Here is a 22337-nt window from a genome sequence, read left to right as displayed (position 1 = left end):
GGTATGCCGTACAATAGAAAGGTCAACGTCGAATGTTTACAAATGTTTATCTAACTAAACGGTAGAAAAACCGATATATTGTTTCATTCTCTTCGGAGAATGTCTTTAAACCGAATACGATTCACCAATTCCGAAAAACACTTCCTAAATCTAATGCTTAAATAGTATAATATTCAGGGCGATTTCTGTTGGTCGGTGATTTGAGTTTTGTCTTAATATTTTCTGTTTTATTTTTTTTAAAATATGGAAACCTCAATAATATGTGTACATATATACCTTCTTCTTCCTCTTCTTCTTCTTAAATCAAGCGAGACTCTGAATCAGGCGTTTTTCTCTGGCTCTTGGTCTTAAGGCTTTTGTGCCTTTGTTTTTAGGATCTCTTCTGGTTCAAACCTCAATGAACCTCAGTTCACCAGTGAATTCCTGCCTTACTTCACTGAGTAGGTGTATATTGCAGTCTCTTCTTCCATTATTTCGCACTTTCTACACCATGGTTCATTCACCTTATCTAGTTTATATATGTGGTTTATTAAACGGGAAATGTCCAATCACCATTTCAGTGACCGTTTTGATCTCTTGTTTATTGAGGTTCGAGACTTTTTATCAATATTTTTGATTATTGTTTTAGTCTGGATTTATCTTTGAGTGGCTCTCCATTTCTTTTGATGATTTCTCATCAGTCATTTCTGAACCTCGTTTTTCGTAGCATCTTTATTAGTGATGTCACGGAAATGTTCTGGGACTACAAAGGTTTCTCTCGAGCCTTGTTTTGCCAACATAGCTCCTCGTGCATGTCCATGCTCCCCTTCATAACCCGGTACCCATATTAAAGACACTTGATTGTCTTTTGCCAGGTTCTTGAGGAGATCTTTGCTGTTCCTCACCAGTTTTGATTTCGTGAGTGGGTTCTCTACTGCCAGAATAGCCGCTTAGCTTCCTGTGTAGATGTTGATTCTCAGCTTTAGGATCTCCATTCATGATTTCGTCAACGCAAAAACTTCAGCCTGCAACACAGTTGTATATTGACATAGGCTGTAATTTTTATTATAGTTGCATGTTTGCTCAAAGACTCCGCAATTTTAGATCCATCAATGAACCATATTAAGTCCTCATTAATATTTGAGACTTTTTGTTCTCTAGATGGTACAATTGTGTTAATCTTCTCAGTGAAGATTAGTTCTGGTACCACTAAATTATAGCCTCTAAGGAAACCGTTCCTGTACTAATCAAGGCTCCTGTTATATTTAGAAGGGCTTGTCTTTGTAAGTTGGTGAGAGCGGTCGCACAAGATTTCACAGCCGTCTTTCTCCACCAAAGTACTGAACCCTAAGTACCTGTCGGTCGTATCACCGATGTGCATAACCAATAGAATACCTTTGGTTTCAATCCACAGGTTTTACCTACAACTCGTCTGCAGTTCCAGAAGAGTCGTTTAGGCCTGTTGGTTATATTGTTAAAATGAGTGTTACAGTTGAGTTTGGAATCCAGGCTTACCCCTAGATCATTGACCTCATTGGTTCTTTCCAGTACTCCTCCAAATAATTTCAGCTCACTTAGTCCAGTAAGCTTCCTCATTTAGTATTGGAAGGGTTCATGGAGAGGTTCTCTTTCAGACACCAGTTCTCTATGTAATGAAAGGCATATCGCATCTGATTCGCAACAGTGTTGGGAACAGGTCCCTAGTTACTATTACAATATCGTCCGCGAAACCCTGGACCCAGATTCCTTGGGCGCTTAGCCCATGAATCAGATCATCGACAACTATGTTCCGTAATGACGGTGACAATACACCCCCTTGAGGGCACACCTTAGTTGCCCTCAGATTTATGGTATCTTCATACGTATCTGTGGATACTATTCTGCTCTGAAGGATTTGAATAATCCACTTGCATGTTGTATTGTTGATTTCCTTCCTCACCAGTGCACTTTGTATAGACTTGATCAAGGTATTATCAAATGTACCCTCTATATTTAAAAATACAACAAGAGCAAATTCTTCTCTCAGAGCTTCTTTCTGGTACAAATTCCTTTCGAGTTCCGACTTTTGATTCAGATTGTTTTTCTTGATGTGTTCATTCAATATTTCCCCATGGTTTTCAACATGAATGAATTCAGACTTATAATAGGCCTGTACGATTTTGCTAAGGTGTAATATGTTTTTTCTGGTTTGGGAATAAACGCCACCTTTGCCCTTCTCTAAGCTTTCGGAAAGTATCCCAGAGCATGGCTAGCTCTAAATATTCCGATTTAGGGACCATAATTATTTCCAGGCCCTTCCAGCTTAGGAAGGTGTTCACATTTTACCATATTAGTTGTTTAACCTTCCGCATCATATTCCGTTGCTCCGAGATCATGAGATTGTTGGTTTTATTTATTCAAATTAGCCTAATTTATTTGCCCGATCCGCTATTGGTTATCTGTTCAGAACGTCTCGAAATTGTAACAGATTGGAACGACCCAAAGTATATTCTAGAACTTATTGTTTATTTCTTGCGTTACACGTTAACTATTTCTTTAGGTTGATTTTCCAATAATTGATTAAAAGGTGAATATGCTTTCTCTTGGCTTCTAAAACTCACTGTTCTGTCCAACAAGGGGTAAGTACAATAGGTTTAGTTTGGTATGTTTTGACACAGATTATTGTACTGCTTTACTGCGCATGTTTAATCCACAAACTGGTAACAAACTGTTTTTTTCTAGAACGCTTTTTGATCGGAGTAAATACCAACGTCAAATTGTTTGTTTTTATGTATAATTATGAGGTTAGATTAGAAATACATGTTTCTTATAAGTATCCAAATTTTCAAGATTTATGCTAAATATTGAAAATTAATGTTATAAACCTAAATAATGATAAGTAACATTGTCAAAACATATTACTCTCATTTAAAATTTGTAAACCTCAAACAAATAATTCCACTGCGCAAGTCACAACTTAAAATCCGAACAAAATCTGTAAACTCTTTTGATTGTTTTAAACCAGTTTCAAAATCAAAATTTACTTTCGTTAGAACGCTTGACTAGTAGTTTCAAACTAGTAATGCACATGGTTCTGATAGTTTCAAACCGTTTGAAACTGATGCTAGAACAAACCTAATATTAAGTTTATGGTTTATGGAATCAATGAGGCGTAGATCTTAATAATCTTCAAGATCTACGTATGTAGGTATACAATATACAAGATGAGGCAGATAAAGGGCCTATTGAAAATATCTCAAGAAATAAAGGTAACAGAATCATGAAAATTGGGATGAAGGATTTTTGAAGAATGATCTATTTAATGAACATATTTTCATCTATTTGCTGCTTCCGGTTATACCGTAAGTTGCTTATAATTTATTACATTTCTTTAAATGGGACACCCTGTATATTTTTACATTTTTGGATTCTCTTCGATGTCTTCGTTCTTAAAATATAAGTTTTTGTAATTTTATACAGGGTAGTTTAAAAGATAATTACGTTTTTTTCTTAATGTTGTTCTGAAGCTATTTGCTTGTGGCATTTTTATAATTAACTATTTAGATGGGAAATAAGCCACAATTAAATTGAAAAAAATAATTTGATTAAAGTTTCGACGCCCAAATCGGGTGTCGTTGTCAAAATACAAAATACTACTAAATTAAACTAAAATGTTGTTGCTTAGTAAAAAATTCTTTTAATAGTTTATTTAATCTGACTCATTTATGTCGACAATTCAGACATATATTATACATTTTAAAGTAGAAGACTTTAAAATGATATTGCCAATATTTATTAGTTGCGTTCCTGGGACGACTTTACTGAAGGATAGTTCATTCGATTACATGAAATCATAGCATCTCATCTGTCTTTAAAAAGACAACCAAATGCAACGGTGACAGTAAAATTCTCGCGTTAGAGATTCCATAGTAAATCATGAGGCAAAACCAGGAAAAAACCTCGTGATACTATCGTACTATCCCGACCTCGTATTTGGCCTTACATTTAATTTACTCTCAAAACTAATACCAAATTCTGACTTCTACTAAAATACAGGGGTTCCATTTAAGAAAACTGAGAAAATACTCATTCCAAGTTTCGACCAACCCTGTATACTAAAATTCAATATTTAGCTATATTAATAGTTTTTAACAATAGTAGACTATAATTAAAATCATTTGAACATAAATAGAGTTTTTGATGTCAAACTAGTACAATTCTACAAGGTGTGAATGTTGCTACGAAATTAAAGAAAACAATCGTAATTATCTTTTAAACTAGCCTGTATTACAGTACAAAACCTTCTATTTTAAGAAATGAGACATCGAGTAGAATCCAAAAATGTAAGAATATACAGGGTGTCCCATTAAAAAAAAAGAAGTTATAAGTAACTTCCGGTATAGCCGGAAGTAGCAAATAGATGAAAATATTTTCATTAAATAGATTACTCTTCAAAACCCCTTCATTCAAATTTTTATGATTCTGCATATATGCTAGCATTTATCTTTTATTGGGGAATCAAAAAAAGGAAAGCAAAATATAGGCGGCCTATGAAGATGATAATTCATATGAATCTGTGGCTACTCGCGTTAACAAATTACTTGACTTTGGAGATTTTAGGTTTACTTATTTAACGTAGCAAATCAATAGCTGAACCTATGTAGGAACTGACTCGACTAAACTTACAAAATAATATAAAAAGCTTAAGACTAAATAGCTTATTAGGCTATTGTTAAAAAAAAATATTAGCTTGAATAAACTTATATGGGGCCGTCCATTAATCACCTGAGGTTTTTTTGGCATTTTTTAACCCCCTCCCCATTGGTGATACATTGTGAGGTATAAGACCCCGTATATCACGTGAATTGTGACATTTCGTGATTTTTTATAGACCCCTTAAGACCCCCCATTCCGCGCCTCACGTGATTAATGGACGTCCCCTATAAAAAACTGATTTGTGAAACATAGTACCTATACATTTCGTGAGTGTTATCCAAAATATATTTAACATTTAGAATTTAATACAAAATTCTGTAAAAATAATACTTTTATTTAAATATTACGTTTGTCTTTGGTCTCTTTAATGAATACTGTTTGATACATTGTGTGCTGCATAGATTACATGACCTTACTAGATTGGTGTTTTTAAATACACGAAAGAAATTTAGTAAGGCATTCAAACGAAAAAAAAGGCAGTTAATAAAAAAAGTAACTCAGTACTAATGTCTAAAATGCAGATTTTTCTGAAGCTTTATCTATGGCTTCGAGTTGTCGAGACTTCGATCCAAGGAAGAAAGTATTTTCAGATGAAGACCTGAAACCACAACCACTCATCAAAAAGTCCCGCAAACAATTTGTCCCAGACGACCTTAAAGATGACAAATATTGGGCGAGACGAAGGAAGAATAACCTGGCTGCCAAACGATCACGTGACGCCCGTCGGATGAAGGAAAATCAAATCGCACTTCGAGCTGGTTATCTGGAGAAAGAGGTAAGTTCTGAGCCTGACTGACCTTATATTACTTACTTTCAGCTCCCAGAACGAATCATCACGGGTGGCAAACACTATCGTCGGTCGTACACCCACCTAAACTTTATATACATTAGCACTTCGAGCCAAGCAGGCTCATGGCTTGGTTTACAATCTTCCTCCATTCTTGGTTGTTCTTCGCTTTTTCTTTCCAATTGGTTGCATTGAGATACCTCAGGTCATCATTAACTTCATGGCTCCATCTGGTCCTAGGTCTTCCTTTTCTCTTTTTACCACCTATTGTAGCGCTTAACATGATTTTAGGCATTCTAACTTGGGCCATTCTTTGGACATGTCCTAACTATCTAAGTCTTTGTGATCTTACAACTGCAATTATATTAGGCTCCTTATACAATTCTTCTAACTCCTTGTTTGTTCTTCGTGTCCACTGATTGTTGATTATTTTTCCCCCAAATATCCTTCTAAGTATTTTTCTTTCCCATACTTGTAGCATTGATTGCTCGGTTTTTGTCATAGTCCAGGTTTCTGAGGCATACGTAAATATTGGTCGTATCACAGTTTTATACGTTCTTAATTTAGCTGCTTTGGATATATTTTTGCTTCTGAGTATTCTATTGAGTGCATACATGCAACGATTCCCTGACATTAGTCTTTTGTGTATTTCTTCCCGGATATTTGGTCTACTAGAAAATAAGGTCCCTAAATAGTCAAATTTCTCTACCTTTTCAAATTTATACATTTTTCCTTCATTCGTTGTTATCATTAAATATTGCCATTGTTCAAATTTTTTGTCGGTCCATTCCATGTACTTAGTTTTTGTTTCATTTATATAAAGTCCATTTTCTCGAGCTGCCTTTTCTAGTCGTTCTACTACCTCTTTTAATTGTTCCTTGCTTCTGAATAGAATCACTACATCATCCGCGAATGCCAAACATTGGAGTTTTTTATGATATATGTGTCCTGGTCTGTTAATATTAGCCTCTTTTATTATCATTTCCAATACTACATTAAATAGCAGTGATGACAACGGATCCCCCTGTCGTACTCCTTCTTTTACTTCAAAATTTTCTGTTAGTTTGTTATTTACTTTTATTCTATTTTCTGTTTTCGTAAGTGTAAGCTTTATCATTCTTATTATTTTTGGTGAAACTTCTAGATTTTTTAACGCTTTATACATTTCTTTTCTTTTTATTCTATCAAAAGTTTGCTTAAAATCTATGAAGAGTGCCATTGTTGGTTTATTATATTCATAACTCTCAGCTTGTATTTCTCTTAAAGTAAAGATGTTGTCTATAGTACTTCTCCCTTTTCTAAAGCCACACTGGTATTCACCTATGCTATTGTTAAGACTACTTGCTAGCTTGTTTTTGATGTGGACTGCTAATATCTTATATATTACATTTAATAGTGCCACACCCCTATAATTTTGACATTCTGTTTTGTCCCCCTTTTTATAAAGAGGACATATCACTGCTTGCTTCCACTCCATTGGTAGTTCTTCCTTTTCCCATATGTTTTTTAGTATTTTGTGTATTTTGTCTGTCAGCTGCGCTCCTCCATATTTTAACATTTCCGCTGTTATAGAATCACTTCCAAGACATTTATAGTTTTTTAGATTCTTAATAATAATTTCGACTTCATTTAGGGATGGTGCTAGATCTTCCGTACTGTCTCTTTGCATTCATTATTTCGTCTGTGTATCCTTCATTATCGTGATTTATGTGTTCTTCATTTCCATCATCTGTGTCTTCTTCATTGTGATTATTTGTGTACTCCCCGTTTAATAATTCATCAAAATATTGTTTCCATCGTTTTAATATTTCTTGGTCATCAAATATCATTTTTCCTTCTTTATCTTTGTAATAAATGGGCTGTGGTTTATATTCTCTTTTTTGATTTTTAATGCCTTGATATAAATTTCTAATAAGATTATTTTTGTAGTTCTCTTCAATGTCTTTCAACTTATCTTCATAAAATTTTCTCTTTTTATTTCGTAAAATTGCGCTGGTTTTTATTCTTTGGTCTATGTAAAGTGTTTCCGCTGTTTTTGATTTCAGTCTTAGAATTTCTAATCGTAGCTTGTTCCGTTTCTCTCTTTCTAGTTTGCATTCATCGTCGAACCATGCCTTTTGTTGTTTCCTGGTTGGCTTGTTAGTATCATCTGCTACGGCTTTTAAAGTATTTTTAATTAAGTCCCATGTTTGTTCTACATTGTCATTTTCTGTAATAAGTTCCAGTTTCTTGTTAAGTGTCAAGTGGTATACATTTTTTTCTTCTTCTGTTTGTAACCTGACTAGCTTGTTCATCATACGTTTTTCTCTGTTTATGTTTCTATTTATAGGTATTATTTGTTTCATTTTTATGTTCACCTAAACTTTAGCAGAGGATTTCTCTCACCGGCCATGGTTGTACCGAGTGTCCCAATAAAAATGGCTCTCGACCATATCTCAGGAACCGTTTATAGTACAGCTTTGGGGTAAAGAATTTTGTAACAAAAGTTGCCACGGGAAAATCCTGGAAATTATTTTCATAATGCTAGAGGGCGTAACTGAATATAAAAAATTTAAAAATAATAATTTTACAAAATTTGCCTTATGAAAGGGCATTGGAGATTAGATTATCGTATTCTTCATAAAATTCTGCGCATATTTGATTTGACAAGTATAAGTCTACCTTTGCAAATAAGAGGTAGGAGTGAGTGGGAACCTTGTTATGAAAAAATGGCTGTAAGTCCGGTTCTGCTAAATAGATTTTTGCAAATTTGGTCTCGTTGAAACAGCTCTTTTTCGTTAATGTAATAGTTAGAATTTCGAAATAGCCTAATAAGTAATATGCCAGCTAGGAGGCGCTATTTAATTTTTTTCAGAAATCTAGTTTTCTTTGGAAAATATTAAATACAAGTATGCATTTTTAATCCCGTATTACAAAATTAGACCAAATTAGCAACAGAATAGCGAAAACCGCATGTCGATATCTTTTTTCTATCTCGAATATTTTAAGAAACGTGTAAATTTTAAATATAACTGATGCTGTCACGGGTAAACGAAGTTCCGGAAATCAAAGTGGAAGCAAGAAGCAACTAGTGTGCTGTGGAAAAAATAGAGCATAGCACTTGCGGAGTGCCGCCAGAAGTAAATACTTCTTATAGATTCGATTATATTCGGTTAGATTCAATTCGCTTACATTCGATTAGATTTAAATTTATTTAATATATATCTTATGCCTATAATTTAATACATATACATAATATATACCCAATTTAATACATAATATATACTAGTGATTTTACCCGTTAATTTTAGGATTAATAAATATATATTTACATAAAGCTTTAAATTATTTTTCTTAATAAAGTAACCAATATTTTTTTCAATTTGGCGAAAAATTTAATCACTCATGAAGTATAGTAAATATTTCATGTAAATTTGAATCGTAAATAATGCATGGAAGAGTTCGTTTATTATTAGATAGGTAGGTACTCCCGTTAAAGGGGAAGCCCTTATACAAAAGTAACCTTTTTAAAATTGTTAATACATTATTCCTTTTAAACTACATATCCTGAAATTGTATTTTTAAACATTTTATTTATAGGTCTGGATCCCGTGTATGAAAAAAAAGTTGATTAATAGCAAGCTGAAAATTTATTAATAGCTTAAGGGTGTCTAGTCGGATAAACTTTGATATATGGGAACACTGGAACAGGGGCAGTTTCAATTGTGGAACAGGTTAAAAATTTGGAACGGTCAGACCACGAAAACGGCGCATTTATTTTGTCCGACAGAACAGACTTAAACTCTCCGAACAGAGATTAAACTCTCATGCAAAAATCAGAGTGCTATTTATCACCAAATGGGCGTTTTAATGAGTGGAACATGTAGAATATGTCAAATGACAGGAATTATGACAGGTGATAAATAGCAGTCCGATTTTTGCATGAGAGTTTAATCTCTGTTCGGAGAGTTTAAGTCTGTTCTGTCGGACAAAATAAATGCGTTCCAAATTTTTAAGCTGTTCCACAATTAAAACTGCCCCTGTTCCAGTTTTCCCATATATCAAAGTTTGTCCGACCAGACACCCTTAAGCTATTAACAAATTTTCAGCTTGCTATTAATCAACTTTTTTTTCATACGCGGGATCCAGACCTATTATTTTATATAATAATAATTAAATTCACTATCAAATTTTAAATATTTTTTTTTAATTTGTTAATCCTAAAATTAACGGGTAAAATCACTAGTGTTTGTCAAACGTAAAGAGTTTAAAAATCTCACAATCGCTATAAAACCTTATGGTGATTGTAAGACTTTCAAACTCTTTGCTAGGTTTGACAAATCATATACAGGGTGTCCCAGACTAATTTACCCACTCTATATCTCTTAAACGAATAGAGATTTTCGAATGAGACAAAAACTGATCTATTCCATTTGCAATACACTGTAATATGGCGTAGAAAAAATCATCCCCTAAATATTCATCCCTTAGTTACAACCCCTAACTTTAATTTTTTTAATAGCACCCTCTACATTTTTTTATAGTTTTGGATGTGGTCTTCGATCGTCTATTCAACACATTTTTTAAAAACAGAATCGGTTAGTAAGTAATCAAGAAAAATATCAGTTTATTTTTGATAATTATGAGTCCCAGACTAATTTATCCAGGCTATATTTCTTAAACGAATAAAGATTTTCGAATGGGACAAAAATTAATCTATTCCATTTGTAATACACTTTAATATGGCGTAAAATCATCCCCTAGTTACAACCCCTAACTTTAATTTTTTTAATAGCACCCTGTAACTAAGGGATGAATATGCAGGGGATGATTTTTTTCTACAAAATATGAAAGTGTATTACAAATGAAATAGATCAGTTTTTGTCCCATTTGAAAATCTTTATTCGTTTAAGAAATATAGCCTGGATAAATTAGTCTAGGACACCTAATTAACAAAAATAAACTGATATTTTCTTGAATATTTACGAACTGATTTTATTTTTAAAAAATGTGTTGCATAGACGATCGAAGACCACATCCAAAACTATAAAAAAATGTACAGAGTGCTATTAAAAAATTTAAAGTTAGGGGTTGTAACTAAGGGATGAATATTTAGGGGATGATTTTTTCTACGCCATATTACAGTGTATTACAAATGGAATAGATCAGTTTTTGTCCCATTCAAAAATCTCTATTCGTTTAAGAGATATAGCCTGGGTAAATTATAGTCTGGGACACCCTGTATATTGTGTATTAAATTGGGTATATATTATAAATTAAATATTAAATTATAGACATAATTGGCATATTCTTAAATAAAATTAAATCTAATCGAATGGAATCGAATTGAATCGAACCGAATATAATCGAATCTATAAGAAATATTCACTTCTGTCGGCACTCCGCAAGGACTACGCACTAATTTTTTTCCATAGCACACTACTTGCTTCAATTTTGATTTCTTGAACTTCGTTTACCGGTAACAGTATCAGTTATGTTTCTAATTTATACGTTTCTTAAGATATCTCGACATAGAAAAAAGGTATCGGCATGCGGTTTTCGCTATCCTGTTGCTAATTTGGTCTAATTTTGTAATACAGGATTAAAAACACATACTTGTATTTAATATTTTCCAAAGAAAACTAGATTTCTGAAAAAAATTAAATAGCGCCTCCTAGCTGGTATATTACTTATTAGGCTGTTTCGAAATTATAACTCTTACATGGGCGAAAAAGAGCTGTTTTCAACGAGACCAAGTTTGCAAAAATCGATTTAGCAAAACCGGACTTACAGCCATTTTTTCATAACAAGGTTCCCACTCACCCCCACCTCTCTCTCATTTGCAAAAGGCAGACTTAAACTTGTGAAATCAAATATGCGCAGAATTTTATGAAGAATACGATGATCTAATTTCAGTGCCCTTTCATTAGGTAAATTTTGTAAAATTTTGATTTTAAAATCTTTGCTATTTAGTTACGCCCTCTAGCGGTGGACTTACAATTATAAAAATAATTTCCAGGCTTTTCCCAAGGCAACTTTTGTTATAATTTTTTTTCCCAAAGCTGTAGTATAAACGGTTCCTGAGATATGGCCGAGAGCCATTCTTATTGGGACACCCGGTACATACTTACTCCGCGGCGTTACAACCTTCCGTAGGTTTAAGTCGACAACATGCCTAAACTCTTCTGTGTCTTGAGTCTTGAGTCATCTCCTTCCAGTTCTCTGGGCGCATAGCTTTCAGGTCTCCTGGTATATTATCTCGCCACCGGAGTCGATTGTCTCGACTGAGTCTAGACATCTGAAATTTTCAAAATAGCTCAGAACTCGATGTAGTCCAGAAAGCCACTGCGCATCCGCTAGGAAAAATATTCTAATTCGGATTTTTTGCACAATCTTACTCAAAAAGGACTCCTTTTAACAAATTTGCATGTTGCCAGGATCAAAAGGTGGTCAAAAATTTTTTAAACGTTTTTTTTTTGTTTTTTTCCCAAAATTATTTTTTTTGCATGGAAAAAAGTTTTTTTAGGTTTTTTGGATCATTCCAAACAGAAAAGGTCTTTAGTGACTTTTCTCGAAAAATGATAGTTTTTGACATATAAGCGATTAATAATTGAAAAATTGCGAAATCGGCCATTTTTAACCCTCAAAAACTATGTGAAAAACTGAAAATTTGAATGTTGCCAAGGTAGGCAGATATTCTTTAAACATGGATTGATGAAATCCCGAAGAGTTTTTTGCAATACAATATTCAAAACTCCTTTGTTTTTTAATTGCTAATCAAGCGTGCGCGACACTATTTTCCACCGACAGTATGGTACAAATGAAAGGAATAAATTCGTTATTTCGTAAACCGGCGACTTTAAGAAAAATCCCGAAACAGGTCGATTTTTATTTTAAAGTTATGATATTGTGGCTTATATGGTATTTTAGTGACGTCATCCGTCTGGGCGTGATGACGTAATCGATGATTTTTTTAAACGAGAATAGGGGTCGTGTGCTAGCTCATTTGAAAGGTTCTTCAATTCTCTATTCAGTAATATAAACATTTACATAATTATTTATACAGGGTGTCCAAAAAATTTTTATTAAAGTAAATTATTTGACAAAAAAAGAAGTAGAAGGCCACCCTGTAAAAATAATTATGTAAATGTTTACATTACTGAATAGAGAATTGAAGAACCTTTTAAATGAGCTACCACACGACCCCTATTCTCATTTAAAAAAATCATTGATTACGTCATCACGCCCAGACGGATGACGTCACTAGTATACCATATATGCCACAATATCATAACTTAAAAATAAAAATCGACCTGTTTCGGGTTTTTTCCTTAAAGCCGCCGGTTTACGAAATAACGAATTTATTCCTTTCATTTACACCATACTGTCGGTGGAAAATAGTGTCGCGCACGCTTGATTAGCAATTAAAAAACAAAGGAGTTTTGAATATTGTATTGCAAAAAAACTCTTCGGGATTTCATCAATCGATGTTTAAAGAATATCTACCTAACTTGGCAACATTAAAATTTTCAGTTTTTCAAATAGTTTTTGAGGGTTAAAAATGGCCGATTTCGCAATTTTTCAATTTTTAATCGCTTATATGTCAAAAACTATAATTTTTAGAGAAAAGTCACTAAAGACCTTTTCTGTTTGAAATGATCCAAAAAACCTAAAAAAACTTTTTCCATGCAAAAAAAAATAATTTTAGGAAAAAAACAAAAAAAAACGTTTAAAAAATTTTTGACCACCTTTTGGTCCTGGCAACATGCAAATTTATTAAAAGGAGTCCTTTTTGAGTAAGATTGTGCAAAAAATCCGAGTTAAAATATTTTTCCTAGCGGATGCGCAGTGGCTTTCTGGACTAATGACAATTCAATATTCAACAGCTTTTACATGGATGCATCGAGTTTTATTATTCCAAAAAATCATAGTTATTTTAATACTGTTGCACTAGAACTTATGTACCTCCATACCTAACATACAATAACTTAAGTAACATAACATAATATAACTTAATTATTTACCAATTACCAACAAACGTCCAATATGGTCTAGTGGCTAGGATACCTGGCTTTCACACAGGAGGCTCGGGTTCGATTCCCGGTATCGGAAATCCTTTTTGTTTTTAAAATTGACTTTTTGATTTGAAAAATAATTGTTTTTATAATACTATTTTTATATTGTGTCCTATAAATAATAAAAACGTGGTATTAAAAAAACTTATTTTTAAAAAAGTGTTATCATTTAACCCGGGAACAGTCGCGCTCTATTCTGTCACGTAATCGGTCGTGCGCGCGTTAGATTTTGTCTAACAATACGAATTTAGACGCGAATTTACAACAAATCTTTATGTTATAGTATTTTTATTTACTTGTAATGTTAGAAACATTATTTCTAACAATTAGTATAGCTAATTTTTTCTCACCAAAGCCATAAATTCCAAAAAAAGAAGAAGAAAAAAAAAAGAAATAAAATAATCCTACGCATTACTACACCCTTCCTCCAAGTTATCACGAAAAAGGATAAAATGTTAGATTTTTTCTAACGGCGCGACTGCTCGCGGGTTAAGAAAAATGCACTTTTTTTAATTTTAAAAATGCCATTTTCGATTTAATCAACTATTTTTTCTAAACTAACCATTCCAAATCGGTCAAATCAGATGGATTGTATCAATTTTATCTAAATAAAGTTAATTTCACGTGAAAAGCTATTATTTTCTATTACGATTGTAACAACAACGGTTTAATTTTTACATTTCAAAAAGAAAAAAGCAGAAAATAACTCTATTTTCTTCATAAGTCAGTCAGTTGTTACGCAAAAAACTTTTATCAGAGCTTATTTAAAAGGCTGTTTTAATGAACTTTAAAAGATGTCTCTTAAGTTTTCCCAAATACATTGCACCACATTCGAGTTATTTGAGATTAAAGGTTCTCCATTTCGATGTTCTTCGAAAATAACCATCCTTTAAAGAGCACTAACTCAGTCGTTATTGGGTTTAAATAGGTCTTTCAAACGCGAATCTCTTTATTTTTTTATGAGCTACAATTTTGTTTATAATGATTTTTTCGATAAAATTAAATTTTCAAATAAAATTAAAAAGTTATTCATGAAAAACGGTTATAAACCGTGAGTTTTTTCAATGAAAAATGTATACTTTCAATCGCAAATAACTTGGAAAGTGTCAATTTTCAAAAAAATTTTATAGGGCAAAATTTACTCATAATCGGCCACTCTATCGATTTCCATAGTTATTTTGATTAAAAAAATTTCATCCCCTAGATGGGGTTGTATTCACCCCAGGGCAAAAGCGCAGTTTGGCATAGGGTAGATTTTGACAATGGTTATAATTACTACCTAAATCCAAATTTTCAAGGAAATCGACCTTGGTTCTCAAAATTCCACGAGAAAATGGCTGTTGATTGGACTACGATACTTTTATCGAATATCGTGAAGCTCTAATGGAGTTTGGCCGAAATTGGAGCTAATAGTGGATTTTTAGATCCATTCACATATTGAAAAATGGCCCAGAAGATGATAAAATTGGCTTTTTCGGAATTTTTAATGGTTTATTTGCATTTTACGCTTAAAGTAAGCACTTTACAGAAGATCCCAAGAATTTATTAAATCCAATTTATTAAAGAAGTTTGGAAGGTATCGAAGCAAAAAAGCAATTTTTTATAATTTGTTTAAAAATTCTTGTAAACTTTGGAACTTTTTTCTTGTAAATTTTTGGAAAACTTTTCGACATTGGGTATTTAATTGGTATCTATTAAATATTATATATCAATTAAAATAAGTTTCAGTTTGTGAGTAGGAAATCGAACTTCTTCGGCAAAAATTTGTTCTTAAACAATCTGTAATAATTGTGGCATTATCTTTTTTTTTATTTTTACTGGTTAAGTTGAGCTGAATTATAAATATAATGTTTAACTGATCCTCACATAGTCATTGATACATCATCTCTGTTTGTACAGGGTGTTTGGTAAAGAATGGACCATAGCTTAACCTTAGATTGCTGAGCTTAAAATAGGTCGATTTAAGCTAACTTATCTTAATACAAAAGTTGACAATAACCGAAATACAGGGTGTCAAAGTTAAACTTTTATTTTATTTATTTTTGAATATTTCCTGACAGTCATGGGACAACAACACGAAATTTGGTAAGTGGTGCTGGTATTGTACAATCTACTAAATTATGTTAAACAAACATTTCTGGTTACTACCAGAGGCGTACGACGGGGAAACGTGAATGGTTGACCCTTCCCAAATTCTACACCACTGGCGAAATTGCTATTTTAGTGCAATTTTTTTTATTTTCCAATACTTTCTATATAAAAACATACTCTTCATTCGTAACGATAAAGCCATCAGTTTTCGAGATATTTGAAGCTAAAAACAAAGGAGCATAATACATAAATCAAAAATAAGTGTGCCTTTTCATTTTTAACTTCAAATATCTCAAATACTAATGACTTTATCGTTAAGAATGAAGAGTATATTATTTGCATAGAAAGTATTGGAGAATCTAAAAAGTATGCTAAAATAGCAGTTTCATCAGTGGCGTACAATTTGGGAAGGGTCAACCATTCACAGGAATCTACGGTTAAGCTACGGCCCATTCTTTATCAAACACCCTGTATATTATGATGCTGGTATGAATAAAAAATTTAATGCATTATACCAGCGTTTCCCAACCGGTGGGTCGCGACCCACTAGTGGGTCGCGGGCGGCTTTCAGGTGGGTCGCGGCGTGGCTCTTACAGTAGCTGAGTAGCGTACAGTGACCGTGCTCCTTATTTTTTTCTATCATAATGGGTGAGGGATGGGTCGCAAATATGAAAAAACATCAGAAGGTGGGTCGCCAGACATAAAAGGTTGGGAACCACTGCATTATACCTATGGTGCGATATATTTTTCAAAAACAAAAATCGTCAACGTTTTTTAATGGATCCTATGCAAACTAGGTATCGATGCGTTCATCAAAATTCCTTTTCAATAACTTCCTCTCCAAAACCAAACTAATAATTTTTGTAATAATTTTCTTTGCTATGACTGTAACTCTATATTATATTAATTTATATCCTTTTGTCTCTTGTAGAATGTTGGTCTTCGTCAAGAATTAGAAAGAATGAAGAAAGAAAATTTAATTTTAAAGAACAAATTGTCAAAATATGAAGATGTATAAGTACCTGAAAGAACCATTTCTCCGCTGCATATTTCATAAGAAGAAAAGAAGTAGTATCCGGTCAAATTAACACTTTTTTCGAAATCTACTTATGCCGTGTTCTTTCAGAGGACAAATCCAAACATTTGTACATAAACATCCACATTATGTAGTAATCATGTAGTGTTAAGTTTATTACTTGTAGTCAAACATTAGTTTTTGTTTTTAGCATGGTATTATCGAATATACTTGGTTAATGTTATTCTTAGCATTCAAAATCAAGCAATTTGTCTCTAAAATTAAAAACGATATTTTTAAATAAAAAAAAAATTAATTGCAGACACGGTTATGGTTCCAAAACATAAATGATATTTAGTTTAAATAAAGCCTGCTGTGAAACTACCCAATAGGAAGCTTTGGGATAGACCCAACTATCTTGGGTAATGGAAAACGATTAGCTGAATTTTCCCTTTCAACAAATAAAAACAACCTCATGACTCATATTTCAAATTGTGTTCAAGTCAAACTGATTGTTGATCACTATAATTTCAGTACATTAAAGTATGAAGTTTTCAAGTACCTAATATTAGTAAACTTTGTTTTAACCTAAACTACATAACCACCTATTTATCATAAAATAGCCTGTAGTTTTACTAATTTATTAAAATAACTCATTCTGTTGGTAGAAGATTTGTTCAAAATCCGGTTCGAAGCTAACAAACAAAAATGGCAGAAGATGGCTATCTTACTACCAATTAGAGCGTAATAAGCAATGTAATAAATTACAATCCGAAGGACCATTCGCTAACGCGGGAATAAAAGCATTAAAAAATTTGTGATTTAATGACTAACTTTGTACTATTACTAAAATGAGATCTGGTTAACGTTCTTTCATGAAGTTCTTATATTTGAATCGCCGAATCACTGTCCAGTTCACACTAGTCCGTGAAACACAAACACAATAGCCCTTGTACAGTTTAAAGGGCACTAACTAGGACAAAAGGCAAACGAGAAGTGGCTCTCCGACAGATGCAAAGAAATAGAAGACGTGGATAAAAAGTATGACAGCTTTAATTTACACAAAAAAATCAAAGAAATGACAGGTTCTAGAAAAAGCACAAGAACGAATACCCTTAAAAATGATAAAGGGGATATTATTACTGACGTGAAGGAGAGATTGTGTCAATGGACCAATTACATCCAACAACTCTTTAATGATGAAAGAGGAGAACTGTCATTAGAAATCACAGAGGATACCGGACCACCAATATTAAGAGACGAAGTCATCTATGCCATTAAAAACACGAAAGAGGGTAAAGCTACTGGACCAGATGATGTGCCCATCGAATTATTAAAACTTATTGATGACGATTGTATTGATGTAATGGTTGAACTCTTTAATCTAATATATCAGACTGCCACAATCCCCAAACAATGGCTGCAATCGACCTTTGTAGCAATTCCCAAAAAGTCAAGTGCAATAACGTGCTCGGATCACAGAACAATATCTTTAATGAGTCACACACTTAAAACATTTTTGAAAATAATACACAGTAGAATTGTTAAAACTCTCGAATATGAAATCAGTGACACACAATTTGGCTTTAGAAATGGTATGAGCACACGAGATGCTTTGTTCGGCTTGAAAGTGCTGGCCCAGAGATGCATGGACATGAATCAGGATATGTACTTATGTTTTGTAGACTTTGAAAAGGCATTTGATAAAGTTCAACATAAAAAGCTTGTAGATATATTAAAAAGCAAAAATATTGACAGTCGTGACATGAAAATTATATCTAATATATATTGGAATCAAACTGCCAAGATAAGAGTTGACAACCAGGACACCCAAGATATCAAAATACAGAGAGGAGTCCGTCAGGGTTGCGTGCTGTCTCCACTACTTTTCAATGTCTACAGTGAAGCGGTATTTCAAGAAGCGCTCTCAAATTCAATAGAAGGTATATCTATCAATGGAGAAGTTTTGAACAACTTACGTTTTGCAGACGATACAGTAATAATAACAGATAATAACAATGATTTACAGAACGTAATGCAACGCCTTAATGAACGCTGTCATGAGTACGGACTGAAGATGAATTTAAAGAAAACTAAATGCATGATCATAACTAAATCAGCACACGTAAACATCCAATTAACTATTGAAGATACTGTGATTAAGAGTGTGGATAACTACAAATACTTAGGAACATGGATAACATCAAATGTAGACCAAACCAAAGAAATTAAGACACGTATTGAAATAGCACGTGCATCATTCATTAAACTTAAAAAGTTTCTTTGTTGGGATATAAGGTTAGAACTACGCCTAAGGATGCTTCGATGTTACGTGTTCTCTACTCTTCTTTATGGCTTGGAAGCGTGGACGTTGAAACAAGTCCATTTGAATAAGTTGGCCGCCTTTGAATTTTGGTGTTACAGAAGAATCCTACGAATATCATGGATTCAAAGAATGTCGAACGTGGAAGTAACTAGAAGGATAGGAAATCAACCGGAAATAATACTAACTATCAAAAGACGAAAACTTGAGTACTTGGGACATGTGATGAGAGGGCAAAAATACTCATTATTACAACTTATTATGCAAGGCAAAATCCGAGGAAAGCGAAATGTGGGAAGACGAAGAACATCCTGGCTTAAGAACTTACGGGAATGGTTCGAATGCAGTAGTGCAGAGATATTTAGAGCGGCAGTCAACAGGGTCCGCATTGCCATGATGATTTCCAACCTTCGATAGAAGATGGAACTTAAAGAAGAAGAACTAGGACATAAACTAAGGATGTTTTCTTTAGTACTGATCAACCTAAATGATAATAAGCATTTGCGTAACGTGTAGCTTTTAAAGTATAATCGAGACATACAATAACTATATAAAATAAGCGAGAGTTGTAACTCTAAAACTAATAAACGCAGCGTCACTCTTTGTCGATTCTAACTTCTTACTTTAATACACATAGGCAAGAGTAGTAACTCTATCCTACTAAATACGACGTCCTGACTGGACGAAGTCTAACTTGATACTAACTAAAACAAGTACGCGAGAGTTAAACTCTAACCTACTAAAAGCGGCGTCCAGGCCTCGCCTCGCTGGAATCTCAATCGATACTAACTGCCTAAAATTATAATTGAAATGCCTACCAGGGATTGGCGGGGAACAATTTCGACATTTCTATTAGGTTGGTAAACCACCTGTTGAATGCTTTCTATCCTGGATTTTTTGGGTACACGTTTCTCAGTAGGTTTTATGTAGGTAGAAATTATTTTGCTACCAGTTGTTGCTACGTCCAGCTGTGTAGTTCGTACATAGCGCTGAAAATGCGGAATATTGTCAAATGTTTCTCTTAGAAGACCTATTGATATCTCTGAACTAAAAAGGTTATGAACAGTAGTAATCACCTGAGTTATATTGTTGTAGCTACAGTAATTGCTGTCATGATTTTCTTGTAATTTTAGCGGTTATTCACCTGCTTTACACTATAAGCCGCTGATATCCAGGTATCTACCCCTTTTTGATTTTAATATTTATTATTTTGCCTTGTTTTTTCTTGATTTATTTTGGTTACTCTTGTATTTGCCAATATGTTTGAAAAATCTTACCTTACAGTAACAATTACATATACGTGGTTGAAATATACTTGATTTTCTCCTTTTAGTTATCTAATTTGAAGGTCAACATGCTAGAACTACTTATAATGTTTGTCTGTTCTCACTAGTTCCTAAAGTCAAAAGAGAAGCTTTTCTGATTTTTCTCGATTTTCAGTCTACTTATTTTCGACTTGTTTCTGCTCTTCTTCTTTAAATCTGAATAGGTCATGGTGTGCTAAGTTATTATGATTGTTGCATGCGTGGTCTGACAGCAGACGTGTTTCGAGTAATTTTATCTGTTCTCATTTACTCCGTTTTCTTACATGTTGATTGTTGATTCCTCCCTTGTTCTGGAGGTTAATGAGATTTATCTAGATTTTCATACAGTAAATCATCCAAAGCTTGTTTTATGTCATTTTGTATGGGTCTTGTCGTCATCGTCTTACAGCAGGCGAAATTTTACTGATATTTGACACGTGGTCTTGAGACTGAAGCTTGCCATTTCATTAAACTTCGCCAATATGGCTTGGTGCCATGAAACCCATCAGAATGTATTGCCCACTGTTTTGACAAATAATTACTACTACAATAAGGCACATATCCCATTTTTTCACCAACTAATCTATACCCTGATTAAGGATTTTTTGTGGTTTTTGCTCGAAGAATGCTTTTTCAGTATTTTGTACTTCTTCGTCGTACTGAAAACGATATCTTGTACCGCTTTTTTCGGTGGCTCAGATGTGAACATCAAAAGGCGATAAATCCGGATTATAGGGTGGTTGTTCTAATATCCTACATTTTTTCCTTCCTTTTTATCATTCTATTTTCTATCGTCCCACACCACATGACCACACCACTTCTCTGGACGTTTTCGTCTTATTGCTTGATGGAGCTTGTTCAAAGATTCATTATACAGGTTTGCATTGATTTGTACTCTAAATTCTGTCGCCAGCAGTTAATTATTGACAAAAGAAAGCTATTACCGTTTTGCCTGCAGTCCGTGAGATGTTGTAAGATAAACCCATTTGCAAGCTTTTTTGGTCCTCTGACACAAGACGAGGAGCCTATTGCGCACAAACTTTGCTGTAATCTAGTTTGTATGAGATACTATGGATAGATCTTTTACTCACACCAATATTCTCTCTAAACAAACCTTCCACACATGTCACATTCCTGTCTGTTGATGCAGTGCTCAATGCACGTGATTGCGGCTTATCAGTCACAGTCATATCCCCTCTTTCACTCTTAACCTTCCAGCGGGCGCGCCCTTTAATTTCATATGAGCGGGCGCATATCGTAAATTTTACGTCTTTGTATAAAGGTTTCCTTTAAATTAATGTTGGGAATTGTTATAAGGATATAAAAAAATTATGTTTTATGGTATTTTACTCTAATATTTTTTTTATTTTTGTAAAAAAAACCAACATTTCAATAATATATTATTTTGAAAGAATCTGACTATTGGTCAGAATCGACATTCGCATTCATAAAATAATCCCAAACTTCTTCCTACACGTAATCTTTTTTGTTCTTCGTCACTAGGTTCAACCGTCCGACTATAAGTCACCTTGAGGAAATCACTTGAACCTTGAGGTAACTGTCTGAGGGTTGACCTGATAGACTTTTCAGGAAAACTATTCAATATTTAGAAGTGGCCGCTAGACAGCACACATCTTGTCTACAGTATCTAGTCCACCTTTGGTTTCATTGTAATAAATATGGTTTCAAAGTAAAATAGGTATAAGGATAATATTAATATACTTACATGAAACGAAATTTTACAAATAACTAGAATTTTGTAGAGATACCTGTGCCAACACAAGATACGTTATGAGTTTAGGAACATATCGAACCTCATAACCCCAGAAGTCCGATGCGCTAGACTGTGTGGTATGAGTGGGGGTAAGGATCATAAGCTTTTGTCGTAAAATTTACAACAGAGCGCCCGCTGCAAGGTTAAATTTCCGACACAATTCCTTCACAAATGGATATGCAAAACACGCATGTATTGGCATTCGTGTACGAATTTGCAATTGTTGCAAACCTTCAGCACACAAAAATTTAATCACCGCACGCTAATTATATTTGGATGGATTTTGAACAAAAAACGCGTGTGTTAAGCCACAAT

At 33.5% G+C, this 22337-nt stretch overlaps 1 protein-coding gene across 3 annotated transcripts in view; it reads left to right on the top strand.

The window, feature by feature from the left end:
- Positions 1–17718, top strand: part of LOC126889522 (thyrotroph embryonic factor-like) — a 234937-nt gene extending 217219 nt beyond the window's left edge. Inside the window, exons 4-5 of one of the 3 annotated variants that reach the window (XM_050657864.1) lie at positions 5208–5449; positions 16538–17718. In XM_050657864.1, coding sequence (XP_050513821.1) covers positions 5208–5449; positions 16538–16624 — 329 coding nt within the window. In that variant the 3' untranslated portion in view covers positions 16625–17718. Of the gene's footprint in view, positions 1–5195; positions 5450–16537 lie in introns of all 3 variants that reach the window. The other 2 variants (XM_050657863.1, XM_050657865.1) reach the window with 2 other exon arrangements.
- The last annotated feature ends 4619 nt before the right edge of the window (positions 17719–22337 follow it).

This window comes from Diabrotica virgifera, chromosome 8, assembly GCF_917563875.1.
Source record: "Diabrotica virgifera virgifera chromosome 8, PGI_DIABVI_V3a".
Taxonomy (NCBI): domain Eukaryota; kingdom Metazoa; phylum Arthropoda; class Insecta; order Coleoptera; family Chrysomelidae; genus Diabrotica; species Diabrotica virgifera.
This window is presented reverse-complemented; position numbering and strand designations above follow the sequence as displayed.